Source organism: Manis pentadactyla, unplaced genomic scaffold, assembly GCF_030020395.1.
Source record: "Manis pentadactyla isolate mManPen7 unplaced genomic scaffold, mManPen7.hap1 scaffold_747, whole genome shotgun sequence".
NCBI classification, from domain to species: domain Eukaryota; kingdom Metazoa; phylum Chordata; class Mammalia; order Pholidota; family Manidae; genus Manis; species Manis pentadactyla.
The window spans coordinates 7,021-26,060 of NW_026645138.1; the positions used below are offsets into that span (position 1 = coordinate 7,021).

The window sequence follows — 19,040 nt, forward strand, 5'->3', positions numbered from 1 at the left end:
CTGGGTCTTCGGGAGGCTGAGGGGCGGCGAGCCCGGGGCCCATGTTCTGGTGCTGCCCGCGCGCTTGGCTGTAGTTTACCCGCAGGTCCCCCGAGACTCGCAGCCCGCAGCCGCTGTTCGGGCCCAGCCTCTACGGTCGCCGCCGCAGCCTGGAGGCGCCTGCCTCCGCCCTCCCGAATGGTGCTCCTCCTCGCAGGCCTCGGCCCAGGATCCAGCCCCCCGGCCTCGCCCGTCCCGAAGCTGCCGCTCCCAGCCTGTCCTGGCGGGCTCTCCGCGGCCGGGAGGGAAGAACGGCGCCGACGCGGCTGCAGCTCCCGGAATCCCACTGACAGCTTGACGCCCAGCCTCTAATCCGGTGTGAGGTTCTTACTGTGCCCCTTTCCCGCCCTTCCTAAAGCCAGGAGCCCGGGAAGCCCCAGGCTAGGGCCCTGGTCCCGGCATGCCCGTCCTCTGCTGTGCATAGGGCAGTGCCCGCTCCCAGCCGGCATGGCTGAGTTGCGGCCGGTTCCAGGGGGCCGGGAAACCCCGCAGGGGGAGCTTCGTCCAGAGGTACAGGATGAAGCCCCTCGGAGCCCAGTCGCAGAGGAGCCGGGAGGAGGTGGAAGCAGCCGCGGGGAGGCCAAGTTGTCCCCAAGAGAAGAGGAAGAACTGGATCCTAGAATCAAGTTGTCCCCAAGAGAAGAGGAAGAACTGGATCCTAGAATACAGGTGAGAAGACCGAGGCAGGAGAGGCGGGTGCGGGGGGTGGGTCCCAGATGCCGCTGTCCCAAGGGGCTGTCCGATAAATGAATGGTGAGACGTTCCCCTGCTTCACCGGGAGGACCGGAAACAAGTCGGTCAGCAAGTCACGGCATTGCAGTGTGACAGCAGCCGAGCTGTGGGCGCGGGGGCAAGGGAAGGGCCCGCCGGGTGCCTGGGCTGTGCAGCGGCCTGCGGAAGAAGCGAATCGACACATTGGCAGCAGATGCGGGAGGTGCCGGAGGTCAGTGCAGAGACTCGGCACAAGGGCTGTTGGCTCCGGGGTACTGCGCAGGGAGGAGTGAGAGAACGTGGCAATTTGGAAGCTTTCTTACCTGTCGGTGCCTCTCCAAGCACGGTGGCCACAGTAAAGGGTGAGACCTTTCATGTCTGATGGAGGTGCGTCAGCAGGTCTAGATCAGGGGGTTTAGATTTCTGTGGAAGCCCGATGAGTTCCGGGCATTGTAGCAGTTGTGCTCAGGCCTTAATAGTGCAGATTCTCTGCTCTGAGGGTGCTGGGCCCTCACAGGAACAGAAGAGTTGATGTACCGCCTTGAAGCATTTGTGAACCTGACCCTGGATTAGAGGCTGAGAATCGGGCCGTTGGTGGGCGGGGCAGGTCCCTGAAGGAGACAGTGTGTGAAGAGGACAGGCACACTGTGGAGGAGATGCATGTCGGCTGAGGCTGGTGGCAGTGTTTCTGGGCAGTGACTGGGGAAGGCTCCCTGGGGAAGCTGCTGGGCAGGTGAGGGCCAGGATGATGTTGTTATGTTCGGACTGAGTCGGCCATTAGGACCAGTAGCGTCTCCACGGTTCTGCTGTGGCTGTGACTCACGCCTCTTGGGTGAGCCAGAGCATCCCAGGAATGTGAGTCCTGTCAACAGACCTTCTCAGACTATTTCAGTGAGTCAGGGAGAAATCAGAGCTGCTCCCAGCATCCTTCCTGCCCCTTGCTGGGGGTTCCAGGATGTGTGCGGAAGATGCCCGTGCTTACTGTGAGTACGTGGTGAGCCATGTGCTCTCTGGCACCAGTCAGTCCGTTGTCTTGGCCTCTTCTCACAGGCAGTGCATGGAAAACAGCCCCATTGCTGCTACTGGTTCCGCAGGTCTGTTGTCCTCTGAGGAAACAAGCTGTAGTTAAAAGAGCCTTGGGCTGACATTCAAGCAACCCCTGTCCCTTGAAATGTGGCTTTAATGCAAATTACACAACCTCCCTGGGCCTCAGTTTCCTCCTTTCTAGAGGGAGGGCTGGTTTTGGCTGATCTGCATGACTCCTCCCTGCCCTTTTGCCTGGTCCTACACTCTGCACAAAGTCTTACTTGTTTGTCAAAGTCTGTAGGTAGCACTTTGGGAAAGGTACCCCTCTTTCCTTGGGGAAGAGGCCACATGACATGCTTCTTACTCCCCCTGCTCCAGAGGAGAATTCCCTGCAGTTTCTTTGCTTATCTCCCCTGCTCCTGTGCATTTTCCCAGGGCCCACAGGCACAGGCGGAGTCAGGGCATCAGTGTCACGCTGCCTGTCAGTAAAGTAGCCACCAGCTGCATGTGGCTACTCAAATAGAATCAATTAAAGTTAAATAAGAATTAAACGTGCAGTTCCTCAGGTGTAGAAACGGAGATTTCCATCCTGTAGACCATTCTGGGGATGAGCTGTGAGGGTTGGAGAAACTGAGCAGGCAGCAGATCACCCCGGCTTCCGGTAAGCTGGCAGTGGTACTGGAGCGCGAGGGGCCGGCACATCCTAGTTTCCTGCTAAACTGGAGGGCACATTGTGGCTCACGGAGGCAGGAGAGGTCATGTAGAGGCTCTCATCAGTGGCTCCCTCGTGGCCTGGCCAATGCTCTGTCCCTGGCAGGGGTTCAGCCTCTTGCACATGGGAGGGGTGCCTTGCTGCAGGAGGCTTGGAGGTCCAGCCCTGCTAGGTCTGGCTCTTCCACATGAGGAGACTGGGGCGGGGGTCTTCTCAGGTGTGTTGTGTTGGCACTGCACAGGACCATGTCATCCTGACACTGTTTCAGCACTTTACATGTACTCTCAGTGCTTCAGTGGGTCTCTACCCACAGATCCATCAGAACCCCCCCTGGGGGCTGTAAAAACACTCTTTCCTGAGCCGTGCTCAGACCTGTAATTTCTCCTAGTGTGGGTGGGGTGGGAAGTGGTTCTAACATGCAGCCCTGGCAAGTCCCCTGGGCAGGGATATCCTGAGGGCAGGGACCCTGATCACCTAATTTTGGGAACTCACAGAAATAGCTGCTCTTAGGGTGAGGCTCTTTCTGATATCCTGGCAATCAGGCAGCTCATGCCCCCCTTGTCTGGTGGGATCCCTCTGGCCATTGAAGGGAAGCTAGCTTCCAGGCCCCCTTAAAACGTGCTGTCTCCCAGGAAAGGCTGCTATGTCTCTGTGTCTTGACCTCAGCATAGTTTTTGGAGGCTTCCAGGCCAGTCCTCCGCTTTCTGAGAGAGAGCGAGAGGACCCCAGGGAAGGGAGAGGCTGTTGGGGGTTCTAGGAGTCCTGCTCCGCCCCTCAGCCTGCTTTGTGATGGGTGCATTCTTTCCTCAGGTAACTGGAACATTCACTCACCTGTGCCTCCCCAGACTTTCAGTGACTGCAGCCTCTGCTCCCTCCCCTTGTAGTGTAGGTTTAGCTCTCACAGGACAGTCGCATTTACCTTATTTCTGAGTCCTTGGCCTCTATCACCCTGGCCTGACCTCCTGACCATGGGCTTGGGTGCTATCATGTCCCACACAAGGTGGGTGAGAAGATTGGCCTGAGCGCCCATGCCTCCGACTTGGGGCCTGGCTCCTGGAAGCACGTCCTGGGCGCCCTGGGAACATCATGGCTCATCAGGCATACTGACTCAGCCTTCATCCTCCCCTAGCCCCATCTCAGCCAGGTGCCAGGGCTCCCTGGTATAGCAGGCCAAATTAAATGTGACGCCAAGTGCCCAAGTCAGGCCCAGGTGCTCACTGGCCTCCTGCTCTGCCTTGCCTGGGGTCTGCCCCAGGCTGGCTGGCCCCCTTACCCCCTTGCCCCCTCTGCCATCCAGCCTCTCTGCTTTCCAGGTGCCTTGTCCTTTTATAAAGAGCTTTCTGACTCTGAGGGGCAGACCTCTTCAACAGAAGCCATTTTTTGTTGAAGTGTGCTTTATATACAATATCATATTTGTTCCAGATAAACAGTTTCAGTGACTGTCAGTTCCATACATTATTCAATGCTCACCATAACTGTAGTGACCATCTGTCACCTGCAAAGATAGTACTGTGAGCTCTTGTCCCTGTGCTGTCCTTCCATCCCTGACCGCATTATTTTATGATGTGAAGCTTGTGCCTCTTTGTCCCCTTCACCTCTTTCACTCACCCACTGCCGTCCCGTGGTCACCCAGCCGTTCTCTGTGTTTATGAGTCTGTTTCTGTTTTGTTCATTTTTTTTTTCAGATTTTACATACAAGTAAAACCGTATGGTAGTCATCTTTCTGATTATATACATAATACCCTCCAGTCCATCCATGTTGTTGCAAATGGCAGGATTTCTTTCTTTTTTTATAGCTGAATAATATTTCATTGTGTATATGTACCACCTCTTCTTTATTCATCCACTGATGGACACTTAGGTTGCCTCCACATCTTGGCTGTTGTGAATAATGCTGCAATGAACATAGGGGTGCATATATCTTTTCTAATGGATTATTTCATTTTCTTTGGGTGAATTCCTAGAAGTGGTGTTACTGGGTCCTATGGTATTTCTGTTTTTAGTGTTTTGAGGATGCTTCATACTGCTTTTACATTCCCACCAGCAGTGTAGTAGGAGGGGTCCCCTTTCTCCACACCCTCGTCAACACTTGTTATTGTCATTTGGATAATGGCCATTCTGACTCGTGTGGGGTGATAGCTCATTGTGGTTTTGATTTGCATTTTCCTGAAGATTAGTGATATGGAGCATCTTTTCATGTGCCTGTTGGTATCTCTATGTCTTCTTTGGAAAAAATGTCTATTCAGGTCCTCTGCCCATTTTTTAATAGGGTTATTTGTTTTTTTGGTGTTGAGGCAGATGAGTTCTTTATATATTTTGGATGTTAGACTCTTACTGTATAAATCATTTATGACTATATTCTCCCATCCTGTAGGTGCCTTTTTGTTCTGCTGATGGTGTCCTTTGCTGGGAAGAAGGTTTTTAGTTTTATGTCATCCCACTTGTTCCTTTCTGTTTTTGTTTTCCTTGCCTGAAGAGATGTATTCAGAAAAGTTACTCATGTCAATGTTCAAGAGTTTCTGCCCATGTTTTCTAGGAGTCTAACGACTTCAGGTCTTACATGTAGGTCTTCAATTCATTTCATGTTTACTTTTGTATATGGGCTTAGACAGTGATCCAGTTTCATTCTCCTGCATGAAGCTGTCCAGTTTTCCCAACACCACCTATTGAAGAGACTGTCTTTTCCCCATTCAGTGTTGCCTCGCTGTTCTGGATTAATTGACCCCAGGGTGGGTTTATTTCTGGTCTCTTCTCTGTCCTGTTGGTCTGTGTAGCTGGAGGTGCTGTGTGGATACAAGTTCCCATGTAGGAAGACATACCTGCTCTGTCCCTTTGTCAGTAGTCAGAGCCCGTCCGTGTCCTTCTTCAGTGGCGATGACTTACGTAAAGCCATTCGCTCCTCTGATAATCTCGTCGGGATGCGAGCACTTTGGGCAGTGCAACAGAGTAGGATTAGGCTTGGACCTGGGTTTGCCCACAGGAACACCGCAGGGTGGCCCTTCACCTCATTCTCTTCCCTCAGAATCAGTGCTTATCCCCCTCTCGAGGCCCATCCTTGTCTTACCAGGCCTACGGTTTCCTAGGTGACGTACGCTGTCCTCTTGGAGGCGACCATCCAGAGATATTCTTAGTCACAATAGCAGGAAAGCCAGATCAAAGGTGGGTCCTGGGTTCAGTCCCAACCTGCCCCTGATTCCCTACCTCATTGTTTCTCGTCTGTGAAATGGAAGTGAGTTGAGAGCGAAAATATTCCAGCAGAAGCTGCTGCAAATACTGTTTCAGTATTCAACCACTTTGGAGCATGTCGACCATAGGAAGCTGACCAGGGGGAGATTGCCCCTCAACCCGGTAGGAATTACCTTCTTGGAGGGCCATTGGGGTGTCTCTGCCATCAGCTGAAGGGTCATCCTGGTCCCAAAGGCTCCATGAGACTTGGAGTTGTGTGTTAAGGTGGGTCAGTCGCCCCAGGGCTGCCTGTGGGGTGCACCGAGCCAGGTTGGCAGCCTGTAGCCCAGAGTCCTGTCACCAGTGGACACAGGGCTGTGACTGAGCAGGTTGCCCATGTGCACCAGCTTCTAGGCCCACGCTGCCCATTACCTGCTACCCAAGTTGGGAAGTGCCCTAAGGGTCAAGTGTGTGTGGATTTCAAAGGCGTAATTAAAAAAAAAGAATATAAAAGTGTTGTTAATGATTTATGTTGATAACATTGAAATTACAGTGTTTGGGATATGTTCGGTTAAACGAAGCATATTCTTACAATTTCAACCTGTTTGGTTTTGTTGTGTTAAATGTGACTGCTACAAAGTTAAAAAGTCTGTATGGGGTTCATATGTGTTTCTGTAGGATAGCTCTGTTCTGGAAAGTTCAGAGCCAGATGTTTAGTCTTCTTTGAGGCAGTGACTACATTGTGGGTGTGCATGTTTTATATGTTTATGTTAAATGTTTCTTCCTTTCACTGTAATTGGGGCATGTATGTGATGGTCTCCCAGATTCTTACATGCTGACTCAAATCTGTTAGGGGTCAAGGAGGGGAACAGACACCGAAGAACTAAAGGGGGTCGTGCATGGGATTGGAAGGGCTGGGTCACCCACTGCCAAGTGCAGGTCATGTCTGGGCCTCGAGCAGCAGGCACACACGAGGCTGGCCTGCTGGCCTGTTGGCTTCCTGGAGGAGCCTCCCATTGCCGAGCACCAGGAGTTTCCCCTGGCACTGCTTCTTAGGAGTGTCCTTGGCTCACTGGGTTTTGAGGACATGACTGAGAAAGGGGGATACTTGAGGCAGCACCTCTCTCCTTTCTCTGCCATGTCACTGTAAGGCCCAGGTGCTTCCATTGCTTTGTTCCCCAGCCCTGGGGCCAGTGAGTATGCCTGGCCACTTTTCCCTGAGACTGCCCCTCTCATGGGACGTGCTGTGTGGGGACCTGGGGTTGCTGTCACCCCAGTGCCCGAGTAGGCCTAGAGCCCTCTGGAACCATGTACTCTTCCCTAATCTCTCTATCTAATTAATTGTCCACCAAGCCCTCATGATTCTGCATCCTGTATGCATTTCCCTGGGATCTGGCTTCTCCTCCCACCTGAAATACTGCAGACTACCTCTGCTTTTGCCTCCCTGGTCTCCCCAGACTTGCCCCAAATTGCTCAGATTTGCCTCCTAACCCACAGCCCAGGTAACTGTAGGCTCCAGGGAGCCCTCTGCAACACCCCACGATTGGGAAAAGTTCTGGAATTCCCTCCCCTGTGCCTCAGCCTTGCTGCCTCCTCACCTGACAACCTGCCTGCTGGGCACTGCTCTCCTTTTGATTCCTGGCCCTCCCTGGTGTGGGTTCTGGATGGCCATGGAGGCCCAGCTGGGAGTGAGTGCCCCTGGCACCTGCTACTCCAGCATACCCACCCCTCACGTGGGTCCTCATACCACTGAGGGCCGCCTCTCTGTTCCGCTTTATCGGGTCTCGTGGTGCTGAGCTGTGATGAGTGAGTGGCCCTGGGGGGGTCATCCTCTTGGGGTCAGAGACTGTCAGCTCCAAGGAGGTGACTCAGGGCTGGAGGGCGATGAGGACGTGCAGTCTGACAGCACAGGCTTGGTGCTGCCGTGCTGTGTACACACGGTGTTCTGTTCTCGGACGTTGATGTCCTCCTCTTTGGAGTGGGGGCTGTGCTGCCTGCGCCAAGGTGCAGTCGTGAGGATGGCCAGAGACTGAGCACTAGACTCTGACAAGGAGGCCTCCCCCCGCCCTCCTCCTCTGGCTCCTCCCTGCCTTGGTCAGGCGGGTTTCCCTCGTGTGCCGTGTGCCGTGTGCCATGAGCCTGGCTCTGACTGCCCCTTCCCGCGGCAGGAGGAGCTGGAGCACCTGAACCAGGCCAGCGAGGAGATCAACCAGGTGGAGCTGCAGCTGGATGTGAGTGCTGCTGTTCCTTGCGCCCTCAGCGGGCTGGTCCCAGGGTCAGGGGCTGTCTGTGTTTCCCTCCCTTTTCCGGGGCTGGGACCCACACACATGCCTCCCCGCTGCCCACGACCCTATCCCTTCACCAGGAGGCCAGGACCACCTATCGGAGGATCCTACAGGAGTCGGCGAGGAAGCTCAACACGCAGGGCTCCCAGCTGGGGAGCTGCATCGAGAAAGCCCGGCCCTACTATGAGGCCCGGCGGCTGGCTAAGGAGGTAGGCCGGCTGCCTGCTCTCTGGGCGGGCTGCATGCAGAGCCTGCCCTGGGCTCTTGGGCCTCTGCATGAGTGGGAGACAACACTTTTCTCTTTTCCCATCCCCCCTTCCCTTTAGTTCACATCTCTTTCCTTTGCTTCTCCTACCTTCCTTTACCCTTCCTCTTTTTTTCTATACAAATGTGCAGTCACTGTTGACAGACTAATCGTAACTAAAATGAGAAGAAAGCAAAGTCACCCCAAATCCCGCCAAGCAAATCCTGCCAAGCACGTTTAGTGATTTTTGTACCTGGGATTTGTTTCAGTCAAGTTCAGTGAGATGACAGACTCAGAGACAACTGCCCTGAAAGACAAGTTGATTGCCTGCAACTCCCAAGAAGGGGTACATGCCATGTGGGTGCCATGGAGAAACACCTGGGTCAGCCAGCAGGCAGAGGGTGCCAGGGGAGGCCTGGCCCAGAGCCTTCATAGTGGCAGGCCGGAAGTGGGAAGGCCATGAAGGCAGTGCCCAGCAGGCTTAGGCCTAGGGGTGTGGTTTGGATGATTGGGGTGGGCTCAAGTTTGTTCACCTGGCCCTGGTTGGTGAGGGTGGGGGGGTACTGGCTTGGTGTGGGACACCCAGGGAGAGGAGGCGGTGGCCTTGGATTGGTCGGTGAGCATCTGAAAGTGTCCTCGCAGGGGGCTGGCCAGGCTGAGGAGGGCCAGCAAGACCCCACATGTCAGAGTGTCACAAAACGCAGACAATAAAAAACATGATTAATACAGCAGATAACCTGTTCAGTTTTTTATAAATATCCTGCCAAAATAGGATTACACAGTATGTACTGTTTTTATTCCTTTATTTTACTTTAATTGTGACATGGTTGCATGTCAGTAAATACACATCCATGCCATCCTTTTTAAGAGCTGCTTAATATTTTCTTCTATTAGATTACTATTATTGATTTAACCAGTTCCCTGTAACTGAAAACTTAGATTTACTTCCAGATTTTCTGTTGATGTGTGAATAAATATAGAATGACATACTGAATTTCTGTGAGCACATGTCTGTTTTCTTCAGCTCACCCTCTAGACTGCACAGGGAGGTCTTGGGTGTACTTTCTGTAAGATTCATCCATGTTGCTAACCACCTCTGGCTTAAAAGGTGTGGATTTCTGTTTTCCCTAAAACAAGGCCAGAGCCTTCTTTTCTTTTTTTGCTATTTTTTAATTGATTTATTTGATAAACAATATTATATAGGTTCCAAGTATACAACATAGTGATTCAGCAGTTATATACATTACTAAATCCTCACCCCAACTAGTGTGGTTACTATCTGTCAACGTAGAAAGATATTACCAGAACCATTACATGATGGCCATTTTGACTATATTAATTCTTCCTATCCATGAGCACAGGATGTATTTCCATTTATTGTTGTCTTTAATTTCTCTTATGAGTGTCTTGTAGTTTTCAGGGTATATGTCTTTCACCTCCTTGGTTAGGTTTATTCCTAGGTATTTTATTCTTTTTGATGCAATTATGAATGGAATTGTTTTCCTGATTTCTCTTTCTGCTAGTTCATCATTAGTATATAGGAATGCAATAGATTTCTGTGTATTAATTTTATATCCTGCAACTTTGCTGAATTCAGTTATTCTAGTAGCTTTGGGGTGGATTCTTTAGGGTTTTTTATGTACAATATCATGTCATCAGTAAACAGGGACAGTTTAACTTCTTCCTTACCAATCTTGATGTCTTTTATTTGTGTTGTCTGATTCCATGGCTAGGACCTCCAGAACTATGTTGAGTAAAAGTGGGGAGAGTGGGCATTCTTGTCTTATTCCTGATCTTAGAGGAAAAGCTTTCAGCTTTTCGCTGTTATTAAGTATGATGTTGGCTGTGGGTTTGTCGTATACAGCCTTACTATTATGCTTAGGTACATACCCTCTATACCCATTTTGTTGAGAGTTTTTCCATGAATGGATATTGAATTTTGTCAAATGCTTTTTCAGCATCTGTTGAGATGATCATGTGATTTTTGCTACATCCCATGTATTTTGAACCCCGTGTTTCTGTTTTCACTTGTCTTGATGTCATTTGATTTGTTCATTTATCATTTAACTATTTTAGAAGCATGTTGTTTAGCCTTCATGTTTTTATTTTTTGTTTTCTTCATGTAATTTCTTTCTAGTTTCATACCATTGTGACCTGAAAAGATGCTTGATGCAATTTAATCGTTTTGAATTTGTTGAGGCTCTGTTTTAGAGATGTGATCTGTTTTAGAGACTGTTCCATGTGTATTTGAGGAAGATGTGTATCCTGCTTCTTTGGGGTGGAGTATTCTGTATATGTCTGTTAGGTCCCTCTGTTCTAGTATATTGTTCAGTGCCTCTGTTTCCTTATTTATTTTCTGTCTGGATCTATTCATTGATATAAGTGGGGTGTTAAAATCCCCTAATATGATTGTATTGATGTCTGTTTATCCCTCCAGGTCTGATATATTTAAGTGTTCCTATATTGGGTGCATAGATATTTATAATGGTCATATCCTCTCATTGGACTGACCCCTTTATCATTACTATATGTCGTCCTTTGACCCTTGTTACTTTCTTTGTTTTGAAGTCTGTTTTGTCTAAGTACTTTTACTCCTGCATTTTTCTATTGTTTGCCTGAAATGTCTGTTTCCATCCCTTCACTTTCAGTCTGTATATGTCTTTGGGTCTGAAATCAGTCTCTTGTAGGCAGCATATAGATGGGGTCTTATTTCTTTATTCATTCTGCCAACCTGTGTCTTTTGATTGGTACATTCGGTCTATTCACATGTAAGGTGGTTATTGATAGGTATTTACTTATTGCCATTTTATTAATTGTTTTCTGGTTGTTTTTAATAGTTCCTCTCTGATCCTTTCTTCCTCTTATACTCTTCTCTTGCTATTTGATGGTTTTCTTGAGTGTTGTGCTTGGATTCCTTTTTTTCAAATTTGGGTGTATCTATTATAGGCATTAGGTTTGTGGTTACCATGAGGTTCATAATTTCCTAAATATTATTATTCCTCCTCCACACTTTTTGTATGTCATAATCTATATCTTTTGTGTGTCCCTTTACTAATTTTGTGTATAATTGATTTTACTGTTTTTGTGTTTTTATCTTTCTACTTGCTTAGTAACTGGTCTACCACCTTTACTGTAGGTTTATTTTCACTGATGAAAAATATTTAGACTTAAGAACATTTCCATTTATAGAAGTCCCTTTAACATATCCTGTAAGGCCATTTTAGTGGTGGTGAATTCTTTTAACGTTTCTTTATCTGGAAAACTTTTAATCTCTCCTTCAGTTCTGAACATAGACTTTCTGGGTAAAGGAGTCTGTGTTGTAGGTTCTTCCCTTTTAATACATTAAATAATTCATGCCACTCTCTCCTGGCCTGTAAACTTTCTGCTGATAAATCTGCTGATGGCCTGATGGAGTTTCCCTTACAGGCAACTGTCTGCCTCTCGCTGCTTTGAAGATTCTCTGTCTTTCATCTTTATTATTTTAATTATTATATGTCTTGGTGTTGTCCTTCTGGGGTTCCTCTTGTTAGGGGCTCCCTGCACTTCCATGACCTGGGTGCCTGTTTCCTTTCCCAGTTTGGGGAACTTTTCAGGTATTATTTCTTCAAAGAGACTTCCAATCCCTCTGTCTCTTCTCCTTCTAGGACCCCTATTATGTGAATACTGTTTCCTTTGGGGTCATCGCACAGCTCTCTCAGCATCTTCTCATTTTTAGTAATTATTTTCTCACTCTGTTCCCCAGCTTGGTTGCTCTGTGTTCTCTATCTCCATCACCCTGATTCTTTCCTTGCTTCCAGCAGTCTTCTCTGCATTCTCTCTATTGTATTTTTTATTTCGTTTACTGTATTCTTTAGCTCTGCATGGCTTTTTTCTTTATTTTTCTCTCTCCACTCAATTCTAGCTGAGATCATCAGTTTTTTCCCCAGGTCAGCGAGCATCTTTATCACTGTTACTTTCAATTATTTATCAAGAAGAACGGTGATCTCCTTTTCATTTAGCCCTTTTCCTGGTGTCTTGCTCTTTTTTTGGGAACATACTCCTCTGCCTCACTGTGTCTGGCTTTCTGTGTGTCTTCCTTTGAAGTAGGCAGATGAGCTGTTCTTCCTGGTCTCCGTGATATGTCCTGCGCTGTGCAGGAGCTCAGCAGACCCAGAGTCTGCATCTCTTGTGGCCAGCCGCGTTCTGCTGTTGGTGGGCTCTGGGTGTGGCTGCCTTTATGCCTGTCTGCTGGCAGTGGCTGATCCTCACTGGTCGGCTTTATGTGCCCTTCATGTGGCATGAGGCCCTCTGCTGGGAGTCACGTGGGCAGGCCTGTCCTCTGCCTGCCGGTCAGCAGTGGCGGCCTGCTGCTGGGAAGAGTGTGCCCGGCGGGGACAGGCCAACAGGGATTTCCTCGTGGGCTGCGCCACCAGTGAGGCAGCTGGAGAGCTTCAGAGCTGGCTCCCACAGGTGTGCAACCACTCGGGCTGAGGGGGAGGTGGGGAGGTGTGGTCGACCCTCCGCCTGCCAGGTGACCATAGCTGGGTCAAGTGGGCCAAGTGGGGTGAGTGTGCAGGCAGCAGCACATTAGGGCTGAGCCCCCAGCGAGGGAGATGGGGCATTTGGAGCTGGCCTCATGACTGTCTGACCTGGGGCTGAGGGCAGGCTGGGAAAGTGGCTGCAGTCCATTCTTCTGAGAGAACTCCTTGCGACCCCTCTGGCAGACCTCCAGCTGTTGGTAAACCTTTCAAACTGCAGTCTCAGTGTTGGATCTCGGAGGGATGACAGAGCTTGCCTGTCTTCCCCAAGGGACAGGAATACCGGCTGCCCCAGAGTGCCCCTGCTCCCCCTGGCGTCAGCCCCATTTGTCACCATAGCCCAATGCAGAGTGGCCTGTGCTCCCGCAGATCTCCAGGGCCAGGGGTACGAGGTTCCTGAGCATCCACCGCCTCCCTGCCCAGTTCTCCCCCTCTGCCTGTGGGATGATGGGTTGTGGCTGTGCCCTGAGCCCTCAGTGCGGCCGCTCCTCCTTCCCAGGTGGAGGTGGGCTGCTCTGCAGTCTCAGGTTGTTTCCAGGGTCATTGTATTTGCCACAGTTTCTTCCTCAGTGTGCCTGTGGGAGGAGGTTTCCATCTGCCTGTACTCTGCCATCTTCCCCACTGGCTACCTCCAGCCTTTGAAAATGCCAGATTTCATATACTGTCCACTGGAAATGTTATTTTTTTCAGTCTTTATTAATACATTTAATTATTTCTTAGGCCGTCTACATACAGAATATCTCTTATGGAATGCTGCCTCTGTGACATTTATCCTTAGTCAGTTTGGGAGTGCAGTTGGTGTACATGGGCCTCTCTCTCCACCTTGTCCTTGCCCAGGACAGGTCTCCATGGGTGGCCAGTGGTCCTCGGGTCCCCGTCCTGATGGACTTCTCCCCACAGGCCCAGCAGGAGACACAGAAGGCAGCGCTGCGGTACGAGCGCGCTGTGAGCATGCACAATGCTGCCCGGGAGATGGTGTTCGTGGCTGAGCAGGGTGTCATGGCTGACAAGAACCGGCTGGACCCCACGTGGCAGGAGATGCTCAACCACGCCACCTGCAAGGTGAGGTGGGCAGTGCCAGCAGTCCCCTCCGCAGGCGCCGTCACTTTGCTCTCCCTCCTCGCCAGCTTCCTTCAGCTTTGCCGTTTCAGGCACAACCTGTTCTTGCTCTCTGCCCTGTTTGGCCTCCAGGGCTTCCCACATGTATTTTCTTGTGACTTAGAATCTCTCTCTGGGCTCTTCCTGACCTTTGCCTCCAGATGTGGGACTAACCTGAACAGTCCACCCCTGCTGGGTGCTCTGGATTCAGCTCACATTTCATTACGTTTGGCTGTTTTCAGGATCATTTTCCTTTCTCTGGCCAGTGCACCTTAAATTTTGAAGTGTAACTTGTGTATCATTTCCAAGCTACTCCGAGGGGATCGGGGAGCAGAGTACCCCAGGTGGCACAGTCGACCTCCATCCCCGTGGAGGAAGCAAGTGTCCTAGTGCATGTGGGCTCCTAGGACAGCACAGCACAGGCCGGGCAGTGTAAACAGCAGGTGTTCTTTCTGCACGTGGGAGGCGCAGAAGCCACATTGAGGCCCAGGCAGACTTGGTGTCCTGGGCCCACTTCTGGGTTCCCAGGAGGCTGGTTGTCTTTGGCCATGGCCTCAAGTGGTAGAGGGGGTGTGAGGGGCGAGCTCCCAGGATCTCTTTTATAAGGGTTCTGATCCCAAGCTTGAGAGGTTCCCCCTCATAACCTAATCACCTCTCCAGTACCATCAACTTAGGGGTTAAGATTTCAACACAGGATTTGTGGGGGGCATAAACACTTAGTGTCCAGCAGTGCCTGCTGCCCAGTCGTGCCTCAGTTCATGTGCTCTGTGGGCCAGGCCCACGGCCTCCCTCTGAGCGAGCCCACAGAGGAGAGCACAGCCTGGGGCAATGGCTGCTGAAGTGGTGGGGCTGCGTGCGCGCCTGCCCAGGGTGTGCTGAGGCCAGACCCCAGCGCTGGTGGGTGACATGGCTATAGTGCCTGGGAACCTCAAGACCTGGCACACTGCTGGGCTCCCCACGCTGGGGTCCCTCTCACCCTGAGGTCAGCGGCTGGGGTAGATACGCTGTGACTCATGGCACTCAGGCGTGGTCCAGAGCCCTGGCACCTCCTGCAGGCACAGAGCTGAGTGGCAGGGGACGTGGACAAGGACCACTGCCCTCTGTGTCTTGGAAGCTCAGGGTCCTCTCCAGGCTCTGCCCACAGTGGGGCTCCCCCAGGGTAACGTTTGGATTGGCAGCCTGGGGCAGATGACAGGCAGTGGTGTGGGTCCCAGCTCAGGGCTGTGTGTCCTCTGCCGCCCTCGGGCCAGGTTAATGAGGCGGAGGAGGAGCGGCTTCGTGGCGAGCGGGAGCACCAGCGGGTGACACGGCTGTGCCAGCAGGCTGAGGCGCGGGTCCAGGCTCTGCAGAAGACACTCCGGCGGGCCATTGGGAAGAGCCGCCCCTACTTTGAGCTCAAGGCCCAGTTCAGCCAGATCCTGGAGGTAGCCGAGCAGGCAGGGGAGGGAGGGTGGGCAGGAATGAAGGCCTGGGAGGAGGCCCTGCAGGGCTGGGCCCAGGTCAGCAGGGCAGGATTGCTGGGAAAAGGGGACCCTGGGAAGGGGGTCCCGGGGGTGGGCGCCGCAGGTGTGCGGTGGGTGGTGAGCAGGACCAGGGCTCAGAGAAGAGGCCCCATCCAGAGTGCTAAGTGGTCTCATGAGATGCCCAGCTCCGGGCCCAAGGAGAGCTGCCCAGAGGGTCACCTGCTCTGTCCCCTCTGCAGGAGCACAAGGCCAAGGTGACAGAGCTGGAGCAGCAGGTGGCCCAGGCCAAGACCCGCTACTCGGTAGCCCTGCGCAACCTGGAGCAGATCAGCGAGCAGATTCATGCCCGGCGCCGGGGTCTTCCCCCTGGGCCTCCTGGCCAACGGCGCTCCTCCCCCGTGGGGGCCGAGGCTGGGCCTGATGGCAGCGAGGACGGGGACAGTGGGATCCTGGAGGGAGCTGAGGGGGGTGGCCTGGAGGAGGGCGGTGGCCTGGGGCCCGGGCCCGGCCCTGACACAGACACGCTGAGCCTACTGAGCCTGCGCACCGTGGCCTCGGACCTGCAGAAGTGTGACTCCGTGGAGCACCTGCGGGGCCTCTCAGACCATGCCAGCCTGGATGGCCAGGAGCTGGGGCCCCGGAGCGGCTGGCGCAGGGGCAGTGACGGCAAGGGCCGTGCGGGCCGCCACCAGCGCAGCATCAGCCTGTAGCTCCGTTCGGCGTGGCTGGTCGTCTCTGTCACTGGCTCGGTGGGCAGGGCAGGCCCCGCGCCCTCTCCTGGGGTCTGGCTTCCCCAGGCAAGGTCAGGCTGGCCGGCTGAGTCCTGCGTGCGAGGCTTCCCACCCCGCACCCCCACCCTTCCGTGCAGGTGGCAGCTCTTTGCCTTACCCCTTCAGAGGGCTTGTGTCTGGCGCTCACATCTCCCCTTGCCCTGCTGGCTGCCCACAGTCTGTCTGATGCCCTCTGCTGTTTCTCCTTCCAGGGTCTGGCTTTTTCCTTCAGGGAACTTAGTCTAGGAGGCACAGCAAAGCCTGTCAGGGTGGGTGCTAGGCCCTCAGCTTGCAGGAACTCCAGGTGCCCTTCTCCCGGGGCTCCCTTGGGCTGCTTCAGAGCCCTCCTGGCCACCCTGCATCCCGGGCCTCTGTCCCAGCCTGTGGGTGGCCTGTCAGGCGTGCTGTGGAAGACAGCACTGCTCCCCTCAGCACTCCCTTGGGACCTCAGCCACTTTGCTACGTGTGCCCCAAAGCAGGACGTGAAGGATGGTGGTGTCAGGAAAGGTGAAACCGCCCCAGTGTCAGCATCAGTGACACTCCCCAGTCCGTGCGTGCTCCCAAGTGCATGGTGGTTCCCAGATGGGCTGGGCCCTTAATGCTGCCAAGGTGCTAGTGGGTCTCCAGCAGGGCCCATGTCGGGGGTTGCACTGAGGGCCTGATGGCTGAGGCCTTTGCTGTCTCTACTGCAGTCAGGTTCACTCTTCTGGGATGAGGAGCTGAGGATGCCAGCTGACTCTCAGTGGCCTCCTCCGGTGGAGTTAGGGAATCTGGTGCTCAACTGCTGTCCCTTGCTCTTCCCTAAACCAAACAATACCTACTCCCGGACCCCATGGGGGTGCTCCAGTCTGGCTGCTGAGTCTGCTGATGTGCAGACAGGTTGGCTGGTTTGAAGGGACCCACTTGCCACTGGGAGCAAGCAGCTCCAGGTGTCTGGTGGTGTCCAACCTGTGTGGGTGGAAAGTGGGGAAGCCACACTGGATCTGGGTGCCTTGGGAGAGCCAGACCTCTGTCCTGCCCCATCCCTGGGGGAGTGAGAGTTGGGCCCTGGGCAGGAGAGCTTGTGCCCAGGCTTGCATGCTGCTGCCATCGGCTGGGAGGGGTGGGCCTTTACGTGCAGGCGCCTCTCATGGGTCATGATGAGAACTGCCAGGTTTGAGGTGGCCATGGGTGTAGGGAAGCAAGGAGGAATTGGGTGAGCGTGCGTGCATGTGCTGGTGTGTGTGTGGGTAAAGGGTCTGCCATCGGTTTTATTTAAATAAAATAGTTTATGTATGTAGCAGTAATGCTTGCTGTCCCTGTCAGGAGGAAGGGGGAAAAGGGGTGATGGGGAAGGAACAACTGGAGCAAACTGGTGGGGGGGCCTTTCAGTGTAGTCAGGGCAGGGGACAGTCCCCCACTGCTGCTTGCGGACATGGAGGGGTCTGCAGGGTGGAGTGGGCATTGTCAGTGCTGACCCTGGACAAGAGCATGAAGGAAGGGTAGGACATAGATTTGCGGGATTTAGCAAATAAATATGCAGGAAACCCAGTTAGGCTTGCATTTCAGATAATGAATTTTGCACCCTGCAACATTTAGGACATACACTAGGTTATTTGTCATCTGAAATTAAAATCTTACATAAAAGGTGACTCTAAGGGCTTGACCTGTTACGGGGTGGAAGGGGTATGAATGTGTGAACCCACAGCCTATGAAACATCTGGGGAGGGCATGGAAACTTCAGAAGCTATGGAGTGGAGAAGGAGCCCCACCAGGGGTGTGCCTGCATGCAAAGCCTGGTGAGTTGGGGGGTCAGCCAAGGGCTGGAGAAGGTTCCGCCAGGAGGGCAGGAGAACCGCTGAAGGTCTGATGGGAAGTGAGTGTGCTGAGGACCCTTAAAGGCAGGGCGGAGGTCAAGACCTGAAAGGGTGTGAGGTCAGACGACAGATGGGCGGTCAGGAGCCACTGCGTGCGTGCTGTGCGCTTTGGCAGGCGTCCAGGTGCAAGGCCTCCTTTCCTGGCTTGGCTTCCCTGAGAGGTAAGTGTGACAGGCAAATGGGTGCCCGATACTTCTTTCATCACGGAAAGGGCAACTGTGAGTGCACCACCCGCGTCCTTGGGCAGGTGGGCCCTCTGAGAGGACGCCCCAGTGCCCTGCCCCTTGGTAGTGCGGGACTTGAAAGGCTCCTGGCATGAAGGAGCCCTAGCGAAGAAGGGCTGGCTATGCCCCGGCTCCCTTGCAAAATCACCTGCTGGATAGGAGTGGGGCCATCTCATGGGGCCAGTGGTGTGGAAGACAGCTGCGGAAAACGTGCCCCAGGTGTGTCTTGGCAGTGGCTGGCGCTCCCGCATTGGCCCCATGTGCCGGGCACAGGCGGTTCCCCATCAGCGCTCACGGGCAGGTGGTGGTACCACGTGCAATTTCAGGTGGAATGTGGGCGCGGTGGGGGTGCCATCGGCGTTCAGGAAGCCTTACAGGGGCGAGCTGAGAACGGTAGGGCGAAGGGATTTCACAGTGAGCAGGTGAGGGCCTGAGGTGGTGGCGTGGTGAGGTGAGGTGCGAGGGGGTGAGGTCAGAGTGGTTTGGTTGGGTGGGAGGAGAGGCGAGGCGGCGAGGGGCGGGCCTTGATCCCTCCCGGTTGCTGTGCCCGTCCCGTCACCCGGCTCTCCGAGCGCAGAGTTCCGAGCTGCGTCCGCCGCAGGTGAGGGGCTGGGCCTCAGTCTCCGTGCGCGGAGCCGGGGCGCGGGAAACGGGCGCTTGCGCCTACCTTCGGCCGTGCTGAAGCTGCATGGGCTCCCTGGGCCCCGCTACCCGGGGCTGCAGCCCTGGGGGCCCGCCTCCGCGTGCCCAGCGGGCGCTGTCGGCCGTCGGCCGCAGTGCCCGTGGCAGCTCGGCAGCCCCTCCCGCGAGAGGCCCCGGCTGTCGTGTCCCTGCCCGTCGGCAGGGGGCGGCCTCCGCCCGCCCCGTCCCGGGAGCCCGCCCGCCGCGCTCCTCCCACTCGCGACCGCTCCTCCCCGCAGACAGGGCGCT

General features: G+C 53.6%; 1 protein-coding gene across 1 annotated transcript; it reads left to right on the plus strand.

Annotated features, from left to right (window-relative positions):
- The first annotated feature begins 486 nt into the window (after positions 1-486).
- Positions 487-17,316, plus strand: LOC130682492 (SH3 domain-binding protein 5-like). The gene is made up of 6 exons (XM_057496837.1): positions 487-663; positions 7,819-7,884; positions 8,019-8,147; positions 13,600-13,761; positions 15,048-15,221; positions 15,500-17,316. Exons 1-6 carry the CDS (start codon positions 487-489, stop codon positions 15,968-15,970), a joined length of 1,179 nt encoding a protein of 392 aa, XP_057352820.1. The 3' UTR covers positions 15,971-17,316.
- Positions 17,317-19,040: the final 1,724 nt, after the last annotated feature.